An 18,176-nucleotide genomic window follows, 5' to 3' on the forward strand; every position below is an offset into this window, starting at 1 on the left:
TGAATGCTTCATCATCCAAACCCTTGGGTCCTGAGAAGAAAATGTGGGTCAGGGGTTAGTGAGAGGATAAGAGCAAGGGAAGGAGTAGCATTACTCCTGAAACAGGAGTGGTGGGAGTATGTAATATAGTGAAAGAAAGTAAACTCTGAATTGATATGGGTAAAACTGAAAGTGGATGGACAGAGATGGGGGATTATTGGTGCATATGCATCTGGGCATGAGAAGAAAGACCATGAGAGGCAAGTGTTTTGGGAGCAGCAGAGTGAGTGTGTTAGTAGTTTTGATGCACGAGACCGGGTCATAGTGATGGGTGATTTGAATGCAAAGGTGAGTAATGTGGCAGTTGAGGGAATAACTGGTGTACATGAGGTGTTCAGTGTTCTAAATGGAAATGGTGAAGAGCTTGTAGAGTTGTGTGCTGAAAAGGGACTGGTGATTGGGAATACCTGGTTTAAAAAGAGAGATATACATAATATACATATGTAAGTAGGAGAGATGGCCAGAGAGCGTTATTGGATTACGTGTTAACTGATAGACGTGCGAGAGAGACTTATGGATGTTAATGTGCTGAGAGGTGCAACTGAAGGGATGTCTGATCATTATCTTATGGAGGGGAAGGTGAAGATTTGTAGAGGTTTTCAGAAAAGAAGAGAGAATGTTGGGGTGAAGTGAGTGGTGAGAGTAAGTGAGCTTGGGAAGGAGCTTGTGTGAGGAAGTACCAGGAGAGACTGACTACAGAATGGAAAAAGGTGAGAACAAAGGACATAAGGGGAGTGGGGGAGGAATGGGATGTATTTAAAGAAGCAGTGATGGCTGGTGCAAAAGATGCTTGCAGCATGAGAAGAGTTGGAGGTGGGTTGATTAGAAAAGGGAGTGAGTGGTGGGATGAAGAAGTAAGATTATTAGTGAAAGAGAAGAGAGAGGCATTTGGACGATTTTTGCAGGGAAATAATGCAAATGAGAGGGAGATGTATAAAAGAAAGAGGCAGGAGGTCAAGAGAAAGGTGCAAGAGGTGAAAAAGAGGACAAATTAGAGTAGGGGTGAGAGAGTATCATCAAATTTTAGGGAGAATAAAAAGATGTTTTGGAAGGAGGTAAATAAAGTGCATAAGACAAGGGAACAAATGGGAACTTCAATGAAGGGGGCTAATGGGGAGGTGATAACAAGTAGTGGTGATGTGAGAAGGAGATGGATTGAGTATTTTGAAGGTCTGTTGAATGTGTTTGATGATAGAGTGGCAGATATCGGGTGTTTTGGTCAAGGTGGTGTGCAAAGTGAGGGGGTTAGGGAGAATGATTTGGTAAACAGAGAAGAGGTAGTAAAAGTTCTGCGGAAGATGAAAGCCGGGAAGGCGGTGGGTTTGGATGGTATTGCAGTGGGATTTATTAAAAAAAGGGGGTGACTGTATTGTTGACTGGTTGGTAAGGTTACTTAATGTATGTATGACTCATGGTGAGATGCCTGAGGATTGGAGGAATACTTGCATAGTGCCACTGTACAAAGGCAAAGGGGATAAAAGTGAGTGCTCAAATTACAGAGGTATAAGTTTGTTGGGTATTCCTGGGAAAGTATATGGGAGGGTATTGAGTGAGAGGGTGAAGGCATGTACAGAGCTTCAGATTGAGGAGGAGCAGTGTGGTTTCAGAAGTGGTAGAGGATGTGTGGATCAAGTGTTTGCTTTGAAGAATGTATGTGAGAAATACTTAGAAAAGCAAATGGATTTGTATGTAGCATTTATGGATCTGGAGAAGGCATATGATAGAGTTGATAGAGATGCTCTGTGGAAGGTATTAAGAATATATGGTGTGGAAGGCAAGTTGTTAGAAGTAGCGAAAAGTTTTTATCGAGGATGTAAGGCATGTGTACGTGTAGGAAGAGAGGAAAGTGATTGGTTCTAAGTGAATGTTGGTTTACGGCAGGGGTGTTTGATGTCTCCATGTTTGTTTGATTTGTTTATGGATGGGGTTGTTAGGGAGGTGAATGCAAGAGTTTTGGAAAGAGGGGCAGGTATGCAGTCTGTTGTGGATGACAGAAGTACGCCAGTTGTTGTTCGCTGATGATACAGCGCTGGTGGCTGATTTGGCTGAGAAACTGCAGAAGCTGGTGACTGAGTTTGGTAAAGTGTGTGAAAGAAGAAAGCTGAGAGTAAATGTGAATAAGAGCAAGGTTATTTGGTACAGTAGGGTTGAGGGACAAGTCAGTTGAGAGGTAAGTTTGAATGGAGAAAAACTGGAGGAAGTGAAGTGTTTTAGATATCTGGGAGTGGATTTGGCAGCGGATGGAACCATGGAAGTGGAAATGGATCACAGGGTGGGGGAGGGTGAAAGTTTTGGGAGCATTGAAGAATGTGTGGAAGTTGAGAACATAATCTCGGAAAGCAAAAATGGGTATGTTTGAAGGAATATTAACCATACAACATTGTTGGAACCACAACAGACTGCATATTTGCCCCTCTTTCCAAAACTCTTGCATTCACCTCCCTACCAACCCCATCCATAAACAAATTAAACAACCATGGAGACATCACACACCCCTGCCGCAAACCAGCATTCACTGAGAACCAATCACTTTCCTCTCTTCCTACACGTACACATGCCTTACATCCTCCATAAAAACTTTTCACTGATTTTAACAACTTGCCTCCCATACGATATATTCTTAATACCTTCCACAGAGCATCTCTATCAACTCTATCATATGCCTTCTCCAGATCCATAAATGCTACAGACAAATCCATTTGCTTTTCTAAGTATTTCTCACATAGATTCTTCAAAGAAAACACCTGATCCACACATCCTATACCACTTCTGAAACCACACTGCTCTTCCCCAATCTGATGCTCTGTACATGCCTTCATCCGCTCAATTAATACCCTCCCATATAATTTACCAGGAATACTCAACAAACTTATACCTCTGTAATTGAGCACTCACTCTTATCCCATGTGAGGATATTCCCTCAAAGGCTCAGTCCACTGTTCTTAACGCTACCTCACTAATGCAGGAAATGGCGAATAGTATGAAAGAAAGAAGAATATATATATACAAGTTGAGCATCCCTTATCTGAGAATCCAAAATCTGAAATGCTCCAAAATCCCAAACTTTTTGAGTGGCAAACATGATGTTACAAATGGAAAACACCATATCTGACCTCACTTGCCCATTTTGGGCTCTGACCTCTGTTGGTGCCAGTTTGTTACAAAACCCCAACATCGCCAGACCTATGTGCATTACTAACTCTGTCATTTGCTTATTCTCTGCTCTGTGTGAATAAGTGTAAGAAAATGATTGCTTATCAGTAGCAAACAAATTCAGAGTCACGAATGACGGTGATGCCAAACAACCACAGATAGTCCACATGGGCAGCTGATGCTGTGACACGTTAGCTTTCGCCAAACAACCACAGATAGTCCACATCGGCAGCTGATGCTGTGACACGTTAGCTTTCTGATGGTTCAGTGTTATACAAACTTTGTTTCATGTGCAAAATCATTAAAAATACTGTATACAATACCTTCAGGCTATGTGCATAAGTTGTAAATGAAACATACTCCATATACTTGCTCTTGTGTGCAGCCAAGAGAGCAAAGCAATCTGCAGAGACCTGAGTATCAATTATCACAATCTGTGACCCTTTGGAGGCAAGAATGTCAGGCTTCATCCCTCGTATCCCCTGCAATGGGGATACGAGGCTCACAAACCACAATGTATCCCCTCTGTCTCAACCGGCCGGCCACAAAATTAACGATGTTGTTGTGGCACCTTTAACCCATCCCTGTGGGTACATGCGCATGACTGAACTATATGCTCAAGTGTACCAGGCTGGTGACTCATGTCACAGAGGCCGGAGTTGTTGGGTTGGCCTCTAACAGCCCTCACTCGGATGGCCTTAATGCAGTCACTGCCTGTGAGGAGATGAGTTCCACTGATAATCCATCTGTTAACCTGTGGCACAGCAGCAGATGGAGCAAATCCCTTCCCATCTCAGGTGCTGACTAGGTTACACCTCCATGTGCATACTGAGGTTAAAATATGATTTTCTAGTCACTCTTGGTCACAGGAATGTTACTCCCTAAGGTGACAAAGGTGAGTCTGGGGAGTGACAGTACTGCAGAGAAACCCATACCTGATCAGGCTTCCCTTACCTTATTAATAAGATGCATAACTTCACATCTCACTTTCACCCTACCATTAGCAGGGCAGACATACATAGTAGCAAACAACTTAGGAGCTGCTTTATTCCAGGTGTTTCAGGATGATCTCCCTCTGGGCTCTGCTAGTCATGGTTACAACTTAGGAATACCAGGTACTATGTCACTAAGCAGAAGTGTTTAGCAATTACTTTTACTTTGAAGAAGTTTGAATGATATCTGTATAGTACAGAATCTATTCTATTTATTCTGCTTCAAAAAATGTAAATAAAGAACCCTGAAAATTCAAGACTTCTATGATGGTCAATGACCCTAATTCTGATGAAGGGTAGTGTTCCATTCACCCACTAATCATATATTTCATTCATGTATGCAAATCCCTGTGGGTCCATGTGTGTGTGTGTGTGTGTGTGTGTGTGTGTGTGTGTGTGTGTGTGTGTGTGTACTCCCTATTTCATAGGGGCCAGGGACAAAGTATTAATTTTGCGCCAAACTTTTCAAAATATCTATCTAATAACATCTGGCTGCATAGTGTGTACCTCAATAAGGAAGCTTTTCCTCTGTTGCATAATGCTACTAGTTATAAATTTAAACTGTTCTAATTAAGCAATGCTTACAAGATCAACAGTGATATCATCATTCCATTTTTGTTGCAATATGCTATATACCTCTATCAAAACCTGCGTACTTTCATATCCAAATGTATCCCCCACTTTTTGATAACAATTTGCAGTTATCCTATATATGCATAACTTTACTGGTTCTGTAATCGTAAGGAGTTAAATATGTAAAATGTGTTTAGCAAATAACATTACAATATCATTCTTAAAATCATTCTAGTTTCATAAAACTTTTGCTTTTGTCAGAATAGAATTTGGACATCATTTGTGTTAGCTATCATAAGTGTGAAACATACAGCAGACTGTTCTAATGAACTTAAACATATCAGAATTCAGCTTCTAAAAGACCCTTCAGACCCCACCACACTAATTCTGTGATTTAGCAGATATTTCTGTAGAAGTCCATTGCACTACAAAAATTTAGTTAAAGACCCATTGAACAAAGTTAGGGATGTAACAGAGATCATGTAACAGTCTGTTGTGCATCACTTCAGAGCATTTTTTTCTTTATTTCAGTAACGTACAATGTTCTCTCTTCTTACATACCATAGTATTACATGTATTTACATATATTTCATGGTGCAATACTGTCTTCAGTGCAAATATACCAACAAAGATATAATCTAAACACAAATTTCAAGATGAAACAGGCCAAAGCTTGGTCACTACCTGCCAGTCTGCGATAAGTGCCTGCTTGGTTAACATATAAGCAAACTTAGTGAGTGCCCATGTCTTCATGTAACTGTAGTGTTTTTTATGGTGCAAATAGCTGTCTCTCTGTATCAAATTATGGCAAATATCATTGCTATTAGTGTTGTATGTGCTAAGGGATTTAAGAAACACAACACTACTGAAAAGCTGAAAATTACAGAACACTATGAATATGGGGGGAGTAGCTTGCACTTCACACAAGTCCTACTTCTGACAATGTGATTCAGATGATGTTACCTGATCCTAGAATGATTTCCCTCTGATTCACAGAAATCCTTACTTCTCCCTGAACCCTATAGTCTCAAAGGAATACAGTAGGTTTCCATTACAACTGTTGATACTGCACTTATTAAAGTTCCTTGAAAATTCTAGGATGTAACAGAATTTGGATGCTACCAGACTACCCTTCCCCACAATCAGCCCAATAGAATAGACATTAACTATACTACTACATGGCAGCTAAGTCTGTATAAGAAAACAAGAATCAATCCTGGTGAGGTGGAAGCAAGAAGTCAGCTTTGAGACAAGGCAGTAAGTTAACTCTAAGATACGACTATGAGGGATAACTCTGAGACATGATTACAAGAATTAGCTTTTGGACATAAGTACAGGGTCAGCTTTGAGACAAGGCAGTAAGTTAACTCTAAGATACGACTATGAGGGATAACTCTGAGACATGAATAGAAGAATTAGCTTTCGGACATACGTACAGGAGCCAGCTTAGATACATGGCTGTGACAACAGCAGAGGGAGTAACGATTATGTGCTGAAAAAGAACTGGTGATTGGGAATACCTGGTTTAAAAAGAGAGATATACATAATATACATAGTAAGTAGGAGAGATGGCCAGAGAGCGTTATTGGATTACGGTTAACTGATAGACGCGCGATGAGAGACTTATGGATGTTAATGTGCTGAGAGTGCACTGAGGGATGTCTGATCATTATCTTGGAGGGAAAGGGTGAAATTTGTAGAGGTTTTCAGAAAAGAAGAAGAATGTTGGGGTGAAGATGAGTGGTGAGAGTAAGTGAGCTTGGGAAGGAGCTTGTGTGAGGAAGTACCAGGAGAGACTGACTACAGAATGGAAAAAGGTGAGAACAAAGGACATAAGGGGAGTGGGGGAGGAATGGGATGTATTTAAAGAAGCAGTGATGGCTGGTGCAAAAGATGCTTGCAGCATGAGAAGAGTTGGAGGTGGGCAGATTAGAAAAGGGAGTGAGTGGTGGGATGAAGAAGTAAGATTATTAGTGAAAGAGAAGAGAGAGGCATTTGGACGATTTTTGCAGGGAAATAATGCAAATGAGAGGGAGATGTATAAAAGAAAGAGGCAGGAGGTCAAGAGAAAGGTGCAAGAGGTGAAAAAGAGGACAAATTAGAGTAGGGGTGAGAAAGTATCATCAAATTTTAGGGAGAATAAAAAGATGTTTTGGAAGGAGGTAAATAAAGTGCATAAGACAAGGGAACAAATGGGAACTTCAATGAAGGGGGCTAATGGGGAGGTGATAACAAGTAGTGGTGATGTGAGAAGGAGATGGATTGAGTATTTTGAAGGTCTGTTGAATGTGTTTGATGATAGAGTGGCAGATATCGGGTGTTTTGGTCGAGGTGGTGTGCAAAGTGAGGGGGTTAGGGAGAATGATTTGGTAAACAGAGAAGAGGTAGTAAAAGTTCTGCGGAAGATGAAAGCCGGGAAGACGGTGGGTTTGGATGGTATTGCAGTGGGATTTATTAAAAAAAGGGGGTGACTGTATTGTTGACTGGTTGGTAAGGTTACTTAATGTATGTATGACTCATGGTGAGATGCCTGAGGATTGGAGGAATACTTGCATAGTGCCACTGTACAAAGGCAAAGGGGATAAAAGTGAGTGCTCAAATTACAGAGGTATAAGTTTGTTGGGTATTCCTGGGAAAGTATATGGGAGGGTATTGAGTGAGAGGGTGAAGGCATGTACAGAGCATCAGATTGAGGAGGAGCAGTGTGGTTTCAGAAGTGGTAGAGGATGTGTGGATCAAGTGTTTGCTTTGAAGAATGTATGTGAGAAATACTTAGAAAAGCAAATGGATTTGTATGTAGCATTTATGGATCTGGAGAAGGCATATGATAGAGTTGATAGAGATGCTCTGTGGAAGGTATTAAGAATATATCGTATGGGAGGCAAGTTGTTAAAATCAGTGAAAAGTTTTTATGGAGGATGTAAGGCATGTGTACGTGTAGGAAGAGAGGAAAGTGATTGGTTCTAAGTGAATGTTGGTTTACGGCAGGGGTGTTTGATGTCTCCATGTTTGTTTGATTTGTTTATGGATGGGGTTGTTAGGGAGGTGAATGCAAGAGTTTTGGAAAGAGGGGCAGGTATGCAGTCTGTTGTGGATGACAGAAGTACGCCAGTTGTTGTTCGCTGATGATACAGCGCTGGTGGCTGATTTGGCTGAGAAACTGCAGAAGCTGGTGACTGAGTTTGGTAAAGTGTGTGAAAGAAGAAAGCTGAGAGTAAATGTGAATAAGAGCAAGGTTATTTGGTACAGTAGGGTTGAGGGACAAGTCAGTTGAGAGGTAAGTTTGAATGGAGAAAAACTGGAGGAAGTGAAGTGTTTTAGATATCTGGGAGTGGATTTGGCAGCGGATGGAACCATGGAAGTGGAAATGGATCACAGGGTGGGGGAGGGTGAAAGTTTTGGGAGCATTGAAGAATGTGTGGAAGTTGAGAACATAATCTCGGAAAGCAAAAATGGGTATGTTTGAAGGAATATTAACCATACAACATTGTTGGAACCACAACAGACTGCATATTTGCCCCTCTTTCCAAAACTCTTGCATTCACCTCCCTACCAACCCCATCCATAAACAAATTAAACAACCATGGAGACATCACACACCCCTGCCGCAAACCAGCATTCACTGAGAACCAATCACTTTCCTCTCTTCCTACACGTACACATGCCTTACATCCTCCATAAAAACTTTTCACTGATTTTAACAACTTGCCTCCCATACGATATATTCTTAATACCTTCCACAGAGCATCTCTATCAACTCTATCATATGCCTTCTCCAGATCCATAAATGCTACAGACAAATCCATTTGCTTTTCTAAGTATTTCTCACATAGATTCTTCAAAGAAAACACCTGATCCACACATCCTATACCACTTCTGAAACCACACTGCTCTTCCCCAATCTGATGCTCTGTACATGCCTTCATCCGCTCAATTAATACCCTCCCATATAATTTACCAGGAATACTCAACAAACTTATACCTCTGTAATCTGAGCACTCACTCTTATCCCATGTGAGGATATTCCCTCAAAGGCTCAGTCCACTGTTCTTAACGCTACCTCACTAATGCAGGAAATGGCGAATAGTATGAAAGAAAGAAGAATATATATATACAAGTTGAGCATCCCTTATCTGAGAATCCAAAATCTGAAATGCTCCAAAATCCCAAACTTTTTGAGTGGCAAACATGATGTTACAAATGGAAAACACCATATCTGACCTCACTTGCCCATTTTGGGCTCTGACCTCTGTTGGTGCCAGTTTGTTACAAAACCCCAACATCGCCAGACCTATGTGCATTACTAACTCTGTCATTTGCTTATTCTCTGCTCTGTGTGAATAAGTGTAAGAAAATGATTGCTTATCAGTAGCAAACAAATTCAGAGTCACGAATGACGGTGATGCCAAACAACCACAGATAGTCCACATGGGCAGCTGATGCTGTGACACGTTAGCTTTCCGCCAAACAACCACAGATAGTCCACATCGGCAGCTGATGCTGTGACACGTTAGCTTTCTGATGGTTCAGTGTTATACAAACTTTGTTTCATGTGCAAAATCATTAAAAATACTGTATACAATACCTTCAGGCTATGTGCATAAGTTGTAAATGAAACATACTCCATATACTTGCTCTTGTGTGCAGCCAAGAGAGCAAAGCAATCTGCAGAGACCTGAGTATCAATTATCACAATCTGTGACCCTTTGGAGGCAAGAATGTCAGGCTTCATCCCTCGTATCCCCTGCAATGGGGATACGAGGCTCACAAACCACAATGTATCCCCTCTGTCTCAACCGGCCGGCCACAAAATTAACGATGTTGTTGTGGCACCTTAACCCATCCCTGTGGGTACATGCGCATGACTGAACTATATGCTCAAGTGTACCAGGCTGGTGACTCATGTCACAGAGGCCGGAGTTGTTGGGTTGGCCTCTAACAGCCCTCACTCGGATGGCCTTAATGCAGTCACTGCCTGTGAGGAGATGAGTTCCACTGATAATCCATCTGTTAACCTGTGGCACAGCAGCAGATGGAGCAAATCCCTTCCCATCTCAGGTGCTGACTAGGTTACACCTCCATGTGCATACTGAGGTTAAAATATGATTTTCTAGTCACTCTTGGTCACAGGAATGTTACTCCCTAAGGTGACAAAGGTGAGTCTGGGGAGTGACAGTACTGCAGAGAAACCCATACCTGATCAGGCTTCCCTTACCTTATTAATAAGATGCATAACTTCACATCTCACTTTCACCCTACCATTAGCAGGGCAGACATACATAGTAGCAAACAACTTAGGAGCTGCTTTATTCCAGGTGTTTCAGGATGATCTCCCTCTGGGCTCTGCTAGTCATGGTTACAACTTAGGAATACCAGGTACTATGTCACTAAGCAGAAGTGTTTAGCAATTACTTTTACTTTGAAGAAGTTTGAATGATATCTGTATAGTACAGAATCTATTCTATTTATTCTGCTTCAAAAAATGTAAATAAAGAACCCTGAAAATTCAAGACTTCTATGATGGTCAATGACCCTAATTCTGATGAAGGGTAGTGTCCCATTCACCCACTAATCATATATTTCATTCATGTATGCAAATCCCTGTGGGTCCATGTGTGTGTGTGTGTGTGTGTGTGTGTGTGTGTGTGTGTGTGTGTGTGTGTGTACTCCCTATTTCATAGGGGCCAGGGACAAAGTATTAATTTTGCACCAAACTTTTCAAAATATCTATCTAATAACATCTGGCTGCATAGTGTGTACCTCAATAAGGAAGCTTTTCCTCTGTTGCATAATGCTACTAGTTATAAATTTAAACTGTTCTAATTAAGCAATGCTTACAAGATCAACAGTGATATCATCATTCCATTTTTGTTGCAATATGCTATATACCTCTATCAAAACCTGCGTACTTTCATATCCAAATGTATCCCCCACTTTTTGATAACAATTTGCAGTTATCCTATATATGCATAACTTTACTGGTTCTGTAATCGTAAGGAGTTAAATATGTAAAATGTGTTTAGCAAATAACATTACAATATCATTCTTAAAATCATTCTAGTTTCATAAAACTTTTGCTTTTGTCAGAATAGAATTTGGACATCATTTGTGTTAGCTATCATAAGTGTGAAACATACAGCAGACTGTTCTAATGAACTTAAACATATCAGAATTCAGCTTCTAAAAGACCCTTCAGACCCCACCACACTAATTCTGTGATTTAGCAGATATTTCTGTAGAAGTCCATTGCACTACAAAAATTTAGTTAAAGACCCATTGAACAAAGTTAGGGATGTAACAGAGATCATGTAACAGTCTGTTGTGCATCACTTCAGAGCATTTTTTTCTTTATTTCAGTAACGTACAATGTTCTCTCTTCTTACATACCATAGTATTACATGTATTTACATATATTTCATGGTGCAATACTGTCTTCAGTGCAAATATACCAACAAAGATATAATCTAAACACAAATTTCAAGATGAAACAGGCCAAAGCTTGGTCACTACCTGCCAGTCTGCGATAAGTGCCTGCTTGGTTAACATATAAGCAAACTTAGTGAGTGCCCATGTCTTCATGTAACTGTAGTGTTTTTTATGGTGCAAATAGCTGTCTCTCTGTATCAAATTATGGCAAATATCATTGCTATTAGTGTTGTATGTGCTAAGGGATTTAAGAAACACAACACTACTGAAAAGCTGAAAATTACAGAACACTATGAATATGGGGGGAGTAGCTTGCACTTCACACAAGTCCTACTTCTGACAATGTGATTCAGATGATGTTACCTGATCCTAGAATGATTTCCCTCTGATTCACAGAAATCCTTACTTCTCCCTGAACCCTATAGTCTCAAAGGAATACAGTAGGTTTCCATTACAACTGTTGATACTGCACTTATTAAAGTTCCTTGAAAATTCTAGGATGTAACAGAATTTGGATGCTACCAGACTACCCTTCCCCACAATCAGCCCAATAGAATAGACATTAACTATACTACTACATGGCAGCTAAGTCTGTATAAGAAAACAAGAATCAATCCTGGTGAGGTGGAAGCAAGAAGTCAGCTTTGAGACAAGGCAGTAAGTTAACTCTAAGATACGACTATGAGGGATAACTCTGAGACATGATTACAAGAATTAGCTTTTGGACATAAGTACAGGGTCAGCTTTGAGACAAGGCAGTAAGTTAACTCTAAGATACGACTATGAGGGATAACTCTGAGACATGAATAGAAGAATTAGCTTTCGGACATACGTACAGGAGCCAGCTTAGATACATGGCTGTGACAACAGCAGAGGGAGTAACGATTATGTGCTGAAAAAGAACTGGTGATTGGGAATACCTGGTTTAAAAAGAGAGATATACATAGGTATACATACGTAAGTAGGAGAGATGGCCAGAGAGCGTTATTGGATTACGCGTTAATTGATAGGCGCGCGATAGAGAGACTTAGGAATGTTAATGTGCTGAGAGGTGCAAGGTGAAGATTTGTAGAGGTTTTCAGAAAAGAAGAATGTTGGGGTGAAAAGAGTGGTGAGAGTAAGTGAGCTTGGGAAGGAGACTTGTGTGAGGAAGTACCAGGAGAGACTGAGTACAGAATGGAAAAAGGTGAGAGCAAAGGACGTAAGGAAAGTGGGAGAGGAATGGGATGTATTTAGGGAAGCAATGATGGCTTGCGCAAAAGATGCTTGTGGCATGAGAAGTGTGGGAGGTGGGCAGATTAGAAACGGTAGTGAGTGGTGGGATGAAGAAGTAAGATTATTAGTGAAAGAGAAGAGAGAGGCATTTGGACGATTTTTCCAGGGAAATAATGCATATGAGTGGGAGATGTATAAAAGAAAGAGGCAGGAGGTCAAGAGAAAGGTGCAAGAGGTAAAAAAGAGGGCAAATGAGAGTTGGGGTGAGAGAGTATCATTAAATTTTAGGGAAAATAAAAAGGTGTTTTGGAAGGAGGTTAACAAAGTGCGTAAGACAAGGGAACAAATGGGAACTTCAGCGAAGTGGGCTAATGGGGAGGTGATAACAAGTAGTGGTGATGTGAGAAGGAGATGGAGTGAGTATTTTGAAGGTTTGTTGAATGTGTTTGATGAAAGAGTGGCAGATATAAGATGTTTGGGTCGAGGTGGTGTGCAAACTGAGAAGGTTAGGGAGGATGATTTGGTAAACAGAGAAGAGGTAGTAAAAGCTTTGCGGAAGATGAAAGCCGTCAAGGCAGCGGGTTTGGATGGTATTGCAGTGGAATTCATTAAAAAAGGGGGTGACTGTATTGTTGACTGGTTGGTAAGGCTATGTAATATATGTATGATTCATGGTGTGATGCCTGAGGATTGGCGGACTGCTTGCATAATGCCATAGTACAAAGGCAAAGGGGATAAGAGTGAGTGCTCAAATTACAGAGGTATAAGTTTGTTGAGTATTCCTCGGAAATTATATGGGAGGGTATTGACTGAGAGGGTGAAGGCATGTACAGAGCATCAGATTGGGGAAGAGCAGTGTGGTTTCAGAAGTGGTAGAGGATGTGTGGATCAGGTGTTTGCTTTGAAGAATGTATGTGAGAAATACTAAGAAAAGCAAATGGATTTGTATGTAGCATTTATGGATCTGGAGAAGGCATATGATAGCGTTGATAGAGATGCTCTGTGGAAGGTATTAAGAATATATGGTGTGGGAGGCAAGTTGTTAGAAGCAGTGAAAAGTTTTTATCGAGGATGTAAGGCATGTGTACGTGTAGAAAGAGAGGAAAGTGATTGGTTCTCAGTGAATGTTGGTTTGTGGGAGGGGTGTGTGATGTCTCCATGGTTGTTTATTTTGCTTATGGATGGGGTTGTTAGGGAGGTGAATGCAAGAGTTTTGGAGAGAGGGGAAAGTATGTAGTTTGTTGTGGATGAGAGAGCTTGGGAAGTGAGTCAGTTGTTGTTCGCTGATGATACAGCGCTGGTGGCTGATTCGTGTGAGAAACTGCTGAGGCTGGTGACTGAGTTTGGTAAAGTGTGTGAAAGAAGAAAGCTGAGAGTAAATGTGAATAAGAGCAAGGTTATTCGGTACAGTAGGGTTGAGGGACAAGTCAACTGGGAGGTAAGTTTGAATGGAGAAAAATTGGAGGAAGTGGTTTGGGCCATTCTTTCGTCTGTTTCCTTGTGCTACCTGGCTAACGCAGGAGACAGCGACAAAGTAAAAAAGTAAAATACATAATAACTATGGGACATTACTCCTGCTGTATTCAAAGAACTACTGCAAATAGATCTATGGAAAAGAAGTTAATCTTGTTATATATATGACCAATCAAAACCAGCAAATAAACATCCCATAACATCTTTACATTTCTAACAGCTGAAAGGATGAATGCTCTTGGAAGAACCTTATTCTGAGGTGTACAATAAAAGATATCTTAACCCCATATCCAGCTAGATGTTCTGAGGGATCTGTCCATATGTGAAAAAAAGAGGATGATGGAAATGCAAGATGTACTTACTTTTTTGTACAAAGTCTTTATTGCAGAACTCACACTTGTAGTCCTTCCGTCCAGTATGTATATCCATGTGAATCAGCATGGTATATTTTTGGTTAAATGCACGATCACACCCAGGAAAGCTACACTAGAAGACAGGAAAAATAGAAATAAAATGAGAAATTCTGATTTAAACACAGATGAATCTAAAGAGTAGAGCCAAACACAAAATAATCATACTTACTAAGAAACAACTGTTGTGTGGTGTGAAAGCCTTCATTACAAAAGCAAATGAATGTGTACGAGTGGATGGAGACTTAAGCAAAAGTTTCAGTATACATGTGGGTATGAGGTGGGGTTATGTGATGTCACCATGGCTTTTTAACATATATATGGAAGGAGCAATAAGAATGGCAGAAGCAAAACTAAGTAAAGTGAGGCAGAGATGGAGTGTAGTGGGTAGGTATAGTGGCTAATGTCAAGCCTGCCTGCAAATGACACCAAGTTGTTTATTGACAGAGAAGAGGAGTTACACATGGTTGTAAGAGTCTTTTATGATGTGTTTGAGCATAGGCAACTGAAGGCAATATGAGTAATGGTGTTAGAAAGGAAAAAAAGCGAAGGTATAGTTTTTGCAAAACCCTTAAGAGTGATAGAAAGTGCACCACAACGTGCAAAAGATTTGGGGGAAAGGGACTGGAAGAGGGGAGAGACTTAAGAAGTTAGGATTGATCTTGGGTAAATTTGGTGATATGGAAGGAGAGATAAGCAAGAGAGCAGTACAAAACAGGAGTCATTGGGGTCCCTTAATAGAATAATGAAGGGTAGAGGTGTAAGAATGGAAGTGAAGAAAAGATTAAGGGACAAGATAGTCCTCCCAACCCTGACCTATGCAGCCAAAACATGAACTTGGAATGAGAAAGAGGTCAAGAATCCAGGTTGTGAAAATCTGCTACAGAAAGGAGTATGTGATATGGTTAGATGAAATGATGAAAGAAATGGCAGGGGGTGTATGAGAGACATGGTATGGTAGCAAATGCAAAAGGAATGAATTGTGGAGTGGCAGAGTGGGTAAAATATAATACTTTGAGGTGGTGTGCACATGTGGAAAGAATGCAAGATAGGGAGTTTGCACATAGAGCGTATAATCCTACAATCAAAGGGGTTGGTGTAAGAGGAAGACAACTTTTGACATGGGGATATAGTGTTGAAGAGTTCTGTAGAGAGAGAAATAGTGGAAGAAAACATGGGATGATGTATGCATGGGTGGCATGAAAGGATATGGATAAGTGATGACCCTTTTACCATGACCACCCCCTTCATGGGAGTTTCTGGAGGAAATGGGCATCAGAGATGCAGATACACAGACATAAAATGGGGATGACTATTTCAAAGATATACACAGAATTACAAAGGATTTCAGTTATACTCACACAAATACAATAAAAAGTGATGACTATAGCATAAGACAAGATAATTGTGGAAATATAGAAAACTAAGCCTATGAATGTATATTTTCTGGATTATGTTTACAAAGCTTCTGCATCATTATAGCAGCAATGTGTTTTCCAACTTATGATATCTCTTTTATTATCAAATTTGCTCCCAGTTTCTTGAGTCAGATTAGGTTTACAAATGTTATCAAGCCCTTTTGCCCTTAGACTGCAACAGCAGGGTAGCTTGCTCAACAGGCAGCAATATGCCGGTAGAGTGGCAAAGACTTTGGCTGCAATGTTTTATATTCCTAGCTGAAGTATGATTCCATCTCTTATCCACAGATATCACAAACAACATAACAATACAGCTACAAAAATATCAAACAGTCACCAATAATTCATCAAAATGAATATACAGGTTGAGTATCCTTGATCCAAAATGCCTAGGGCCAGAAGTGTTTCGGACTTTGGAATATTTGCATATACATAATATACAGAATAAAAAGATGTTTTGGAAGGAGGTGAATAAAGTGTGTAAGACAAGGGAACAAATGGGAACTTCAGTGAAGGGGACTAATGGGGAGGTGATAACAAGTAGTGGTGATGTGAGAAGGAGATGGATTGAGTATTTTGAAGGTCTGTTGAATGTGTTTGATGATAGAGTGGCAGATATAGGGTGTTTTGGTCGAGGTGGTGCGCAAAGTGAGAGCGTTAGGGAATATGATTTGGTAAATAGAGAAGAGGTAGTAAAAGCTTTACGGAAGATGAAAGCCGGCAAGGCAGCAGGTTTGGATGGTATTGCAGTGGAATTTATTAAAAAAGGGGGTGACTGTATTGTTGACAGGTTGGTAAGGTTATTTAATGTATGTATGTCTCATGGTGAGGTGCCTGAGGATTGGCGGAATGCTTGCATAGTGCCATTGTACATAGGCAAAGGGGATAAGAGTGAGTGCTCAAATTACAGAGGTATAAGTTTGTGGAGTATTCCTGGTAAATTATATGGGAGGGTATTGATTGAGAGGGTAAAGGCATGTACAGAGCATCAGATTGGGGAAGAGCAGTGTGGTTTCAGAAGTGGTAGAGGATGTGTGGATCAGGTGTTGCTTTGAAGAATGTGTGAGAAATAATCAAAAAAGCAAATGGATTTGTATATAGCTTTTATGGATCTGGAGAAGGCATATGATAGAGTTGATAGAGTTGCTCTGTGGAAGGTACTAAGAATATATGGTGTGGGAGGCAAGTTGTTAGAAGCAGTGAAAAGTTTTTATCGAGGATGTAAGGCAAGTGTGCGTGTAGGAAGAGAGGAAAGTGATTGGTTCTAAGTGAACGTAGGTTTGCGGCAGGGGTGTGTGATGTCTCCATGGTTGTTTAATTTGCTTATGGATGGGGTTGTTAGGGAGGTGAATGCAAGAGTTTTGGAAATAGGGGCAAGTATGCAGTTTGTTGTGGATGAGAGAGCTTGGGAAGTGAGTCAGTTGTTGTTCACTCATGATACAGCGCGGGTGGCTGATTTGTGTGAGAAACTGCAGAAGCTGGTGACTGAGTTTGGTAAAGTGTGTGAAAGAAGAAAGCTGAGAGTAAACATGAATAAGGACAAGGTTATTAGGTACAGTAGGGTTGAAGGACAAGTCAATTGGGAGGTAAGTTTGAATGGAGAAAACCTGGAGGAAGTGAAGTGTTTTAGATATCTGGTAGTGGATTTGGCAGCCGATGGAACCATGGAAGCAGAAGTGAATCATAGGGTGGGGGAGGGGGCGAAAGTTCTGGGAGCCGTTGAAGAATGTGTGGAAGTCGAGAACATTATCTCGGAAAGCAAAAATAGGTATGTTTGAAGGAATAGTGGTTCCAACAATGTTATATGGTTGTGAGACGTGAGCTATGGATAGTTGTGCAGAGGAGGGTGAATGTGCAGGAAATGAGATGTTTGAGGACAATATGTGGTGTGAGGTGGTTTGATCGAGTAAGTAATAATAGGGTAAGAGAGATGTGTGGGAATAAAAAGAGTGTGGTTGAGAGAGCAGAAGAGGGTGTTTTGAAATGGTTTGGTCATATGGAGAGAATGAGTGAGGAAAGATTGACCAAGAGGATATATGTGCCAGAGGTGGAGAAAACGAGGAGAAGTGAGAGACCAAATTGGAGGTGGAAAGATGGAGTGAAAAAGACTTTGAGTGATCGGGGCCTGAACATGCAGGAGAGTGAAAGGCGTGCAAGGGATAGAGTGAATGGGAATGATGTGGTATACCGGGGTCGATGTGCTGTCAATGGATTGAACCAGAGCATGTGAAGCTTCTGGGGTAAACCATGGAAAGTTCTGTGGGGCCTGGATGTTCAAAGGGAGCTGTGGTTTCGGTGCATTGTCACACGACAGCTAGAGACTAAATGTGAACAAATGTGGCCTTTGTTGTCTTTTCTTAGTGCTACCTCATGCACATGAGGGGGGAGGGGGTTGTTTTTTCATGTGTGGAGGGGTAGCGATGGGAATGAATAAAGGCAGACAGTATGAATTATACACATGTGTATATATGTATATG

At 40.8% G+C, this 18,176-nt stretch overlaps 1 protein-coding gene across 2 annotated transcripts in view; it reads right to left on the bottom strand.

Moving 5' to 3' along the window:
- Positions 1-18,176, bottom strand: part of LOC139751558 (uncharacterized) — a 346,101-nt gene that overhangs the window by 243,720 nt on the left and 84,205 nt on the right. For both annotated transcript variants that reach the window (XM_071667109.1, XM_071667108.1), the window contains one exon: positions 14,234-14,357. In XM_071667109.1, the coding sequence (XP_071523210.1) occupies positions 14,234-14,357 (124 nt within the window). The remainder of the gene's footprint in view (positions 1-14,233; positions 14,358-18,176) is intronic.

Source organism: Panulirus ornatus, chromosome 11 (assembly GCF_036320965.1).
Source record: "Panulirus ornatus isolate Po-2019 chromosome 11, ASM3632096v1, whole genome shotgun sequence".
Taxonomy (NCBI): Eukaryota; Metazoa; Arthropoda; class Malacostraca; order Decapoda; family Palinuridae; genus Panulirus; species Panulirus ornatus.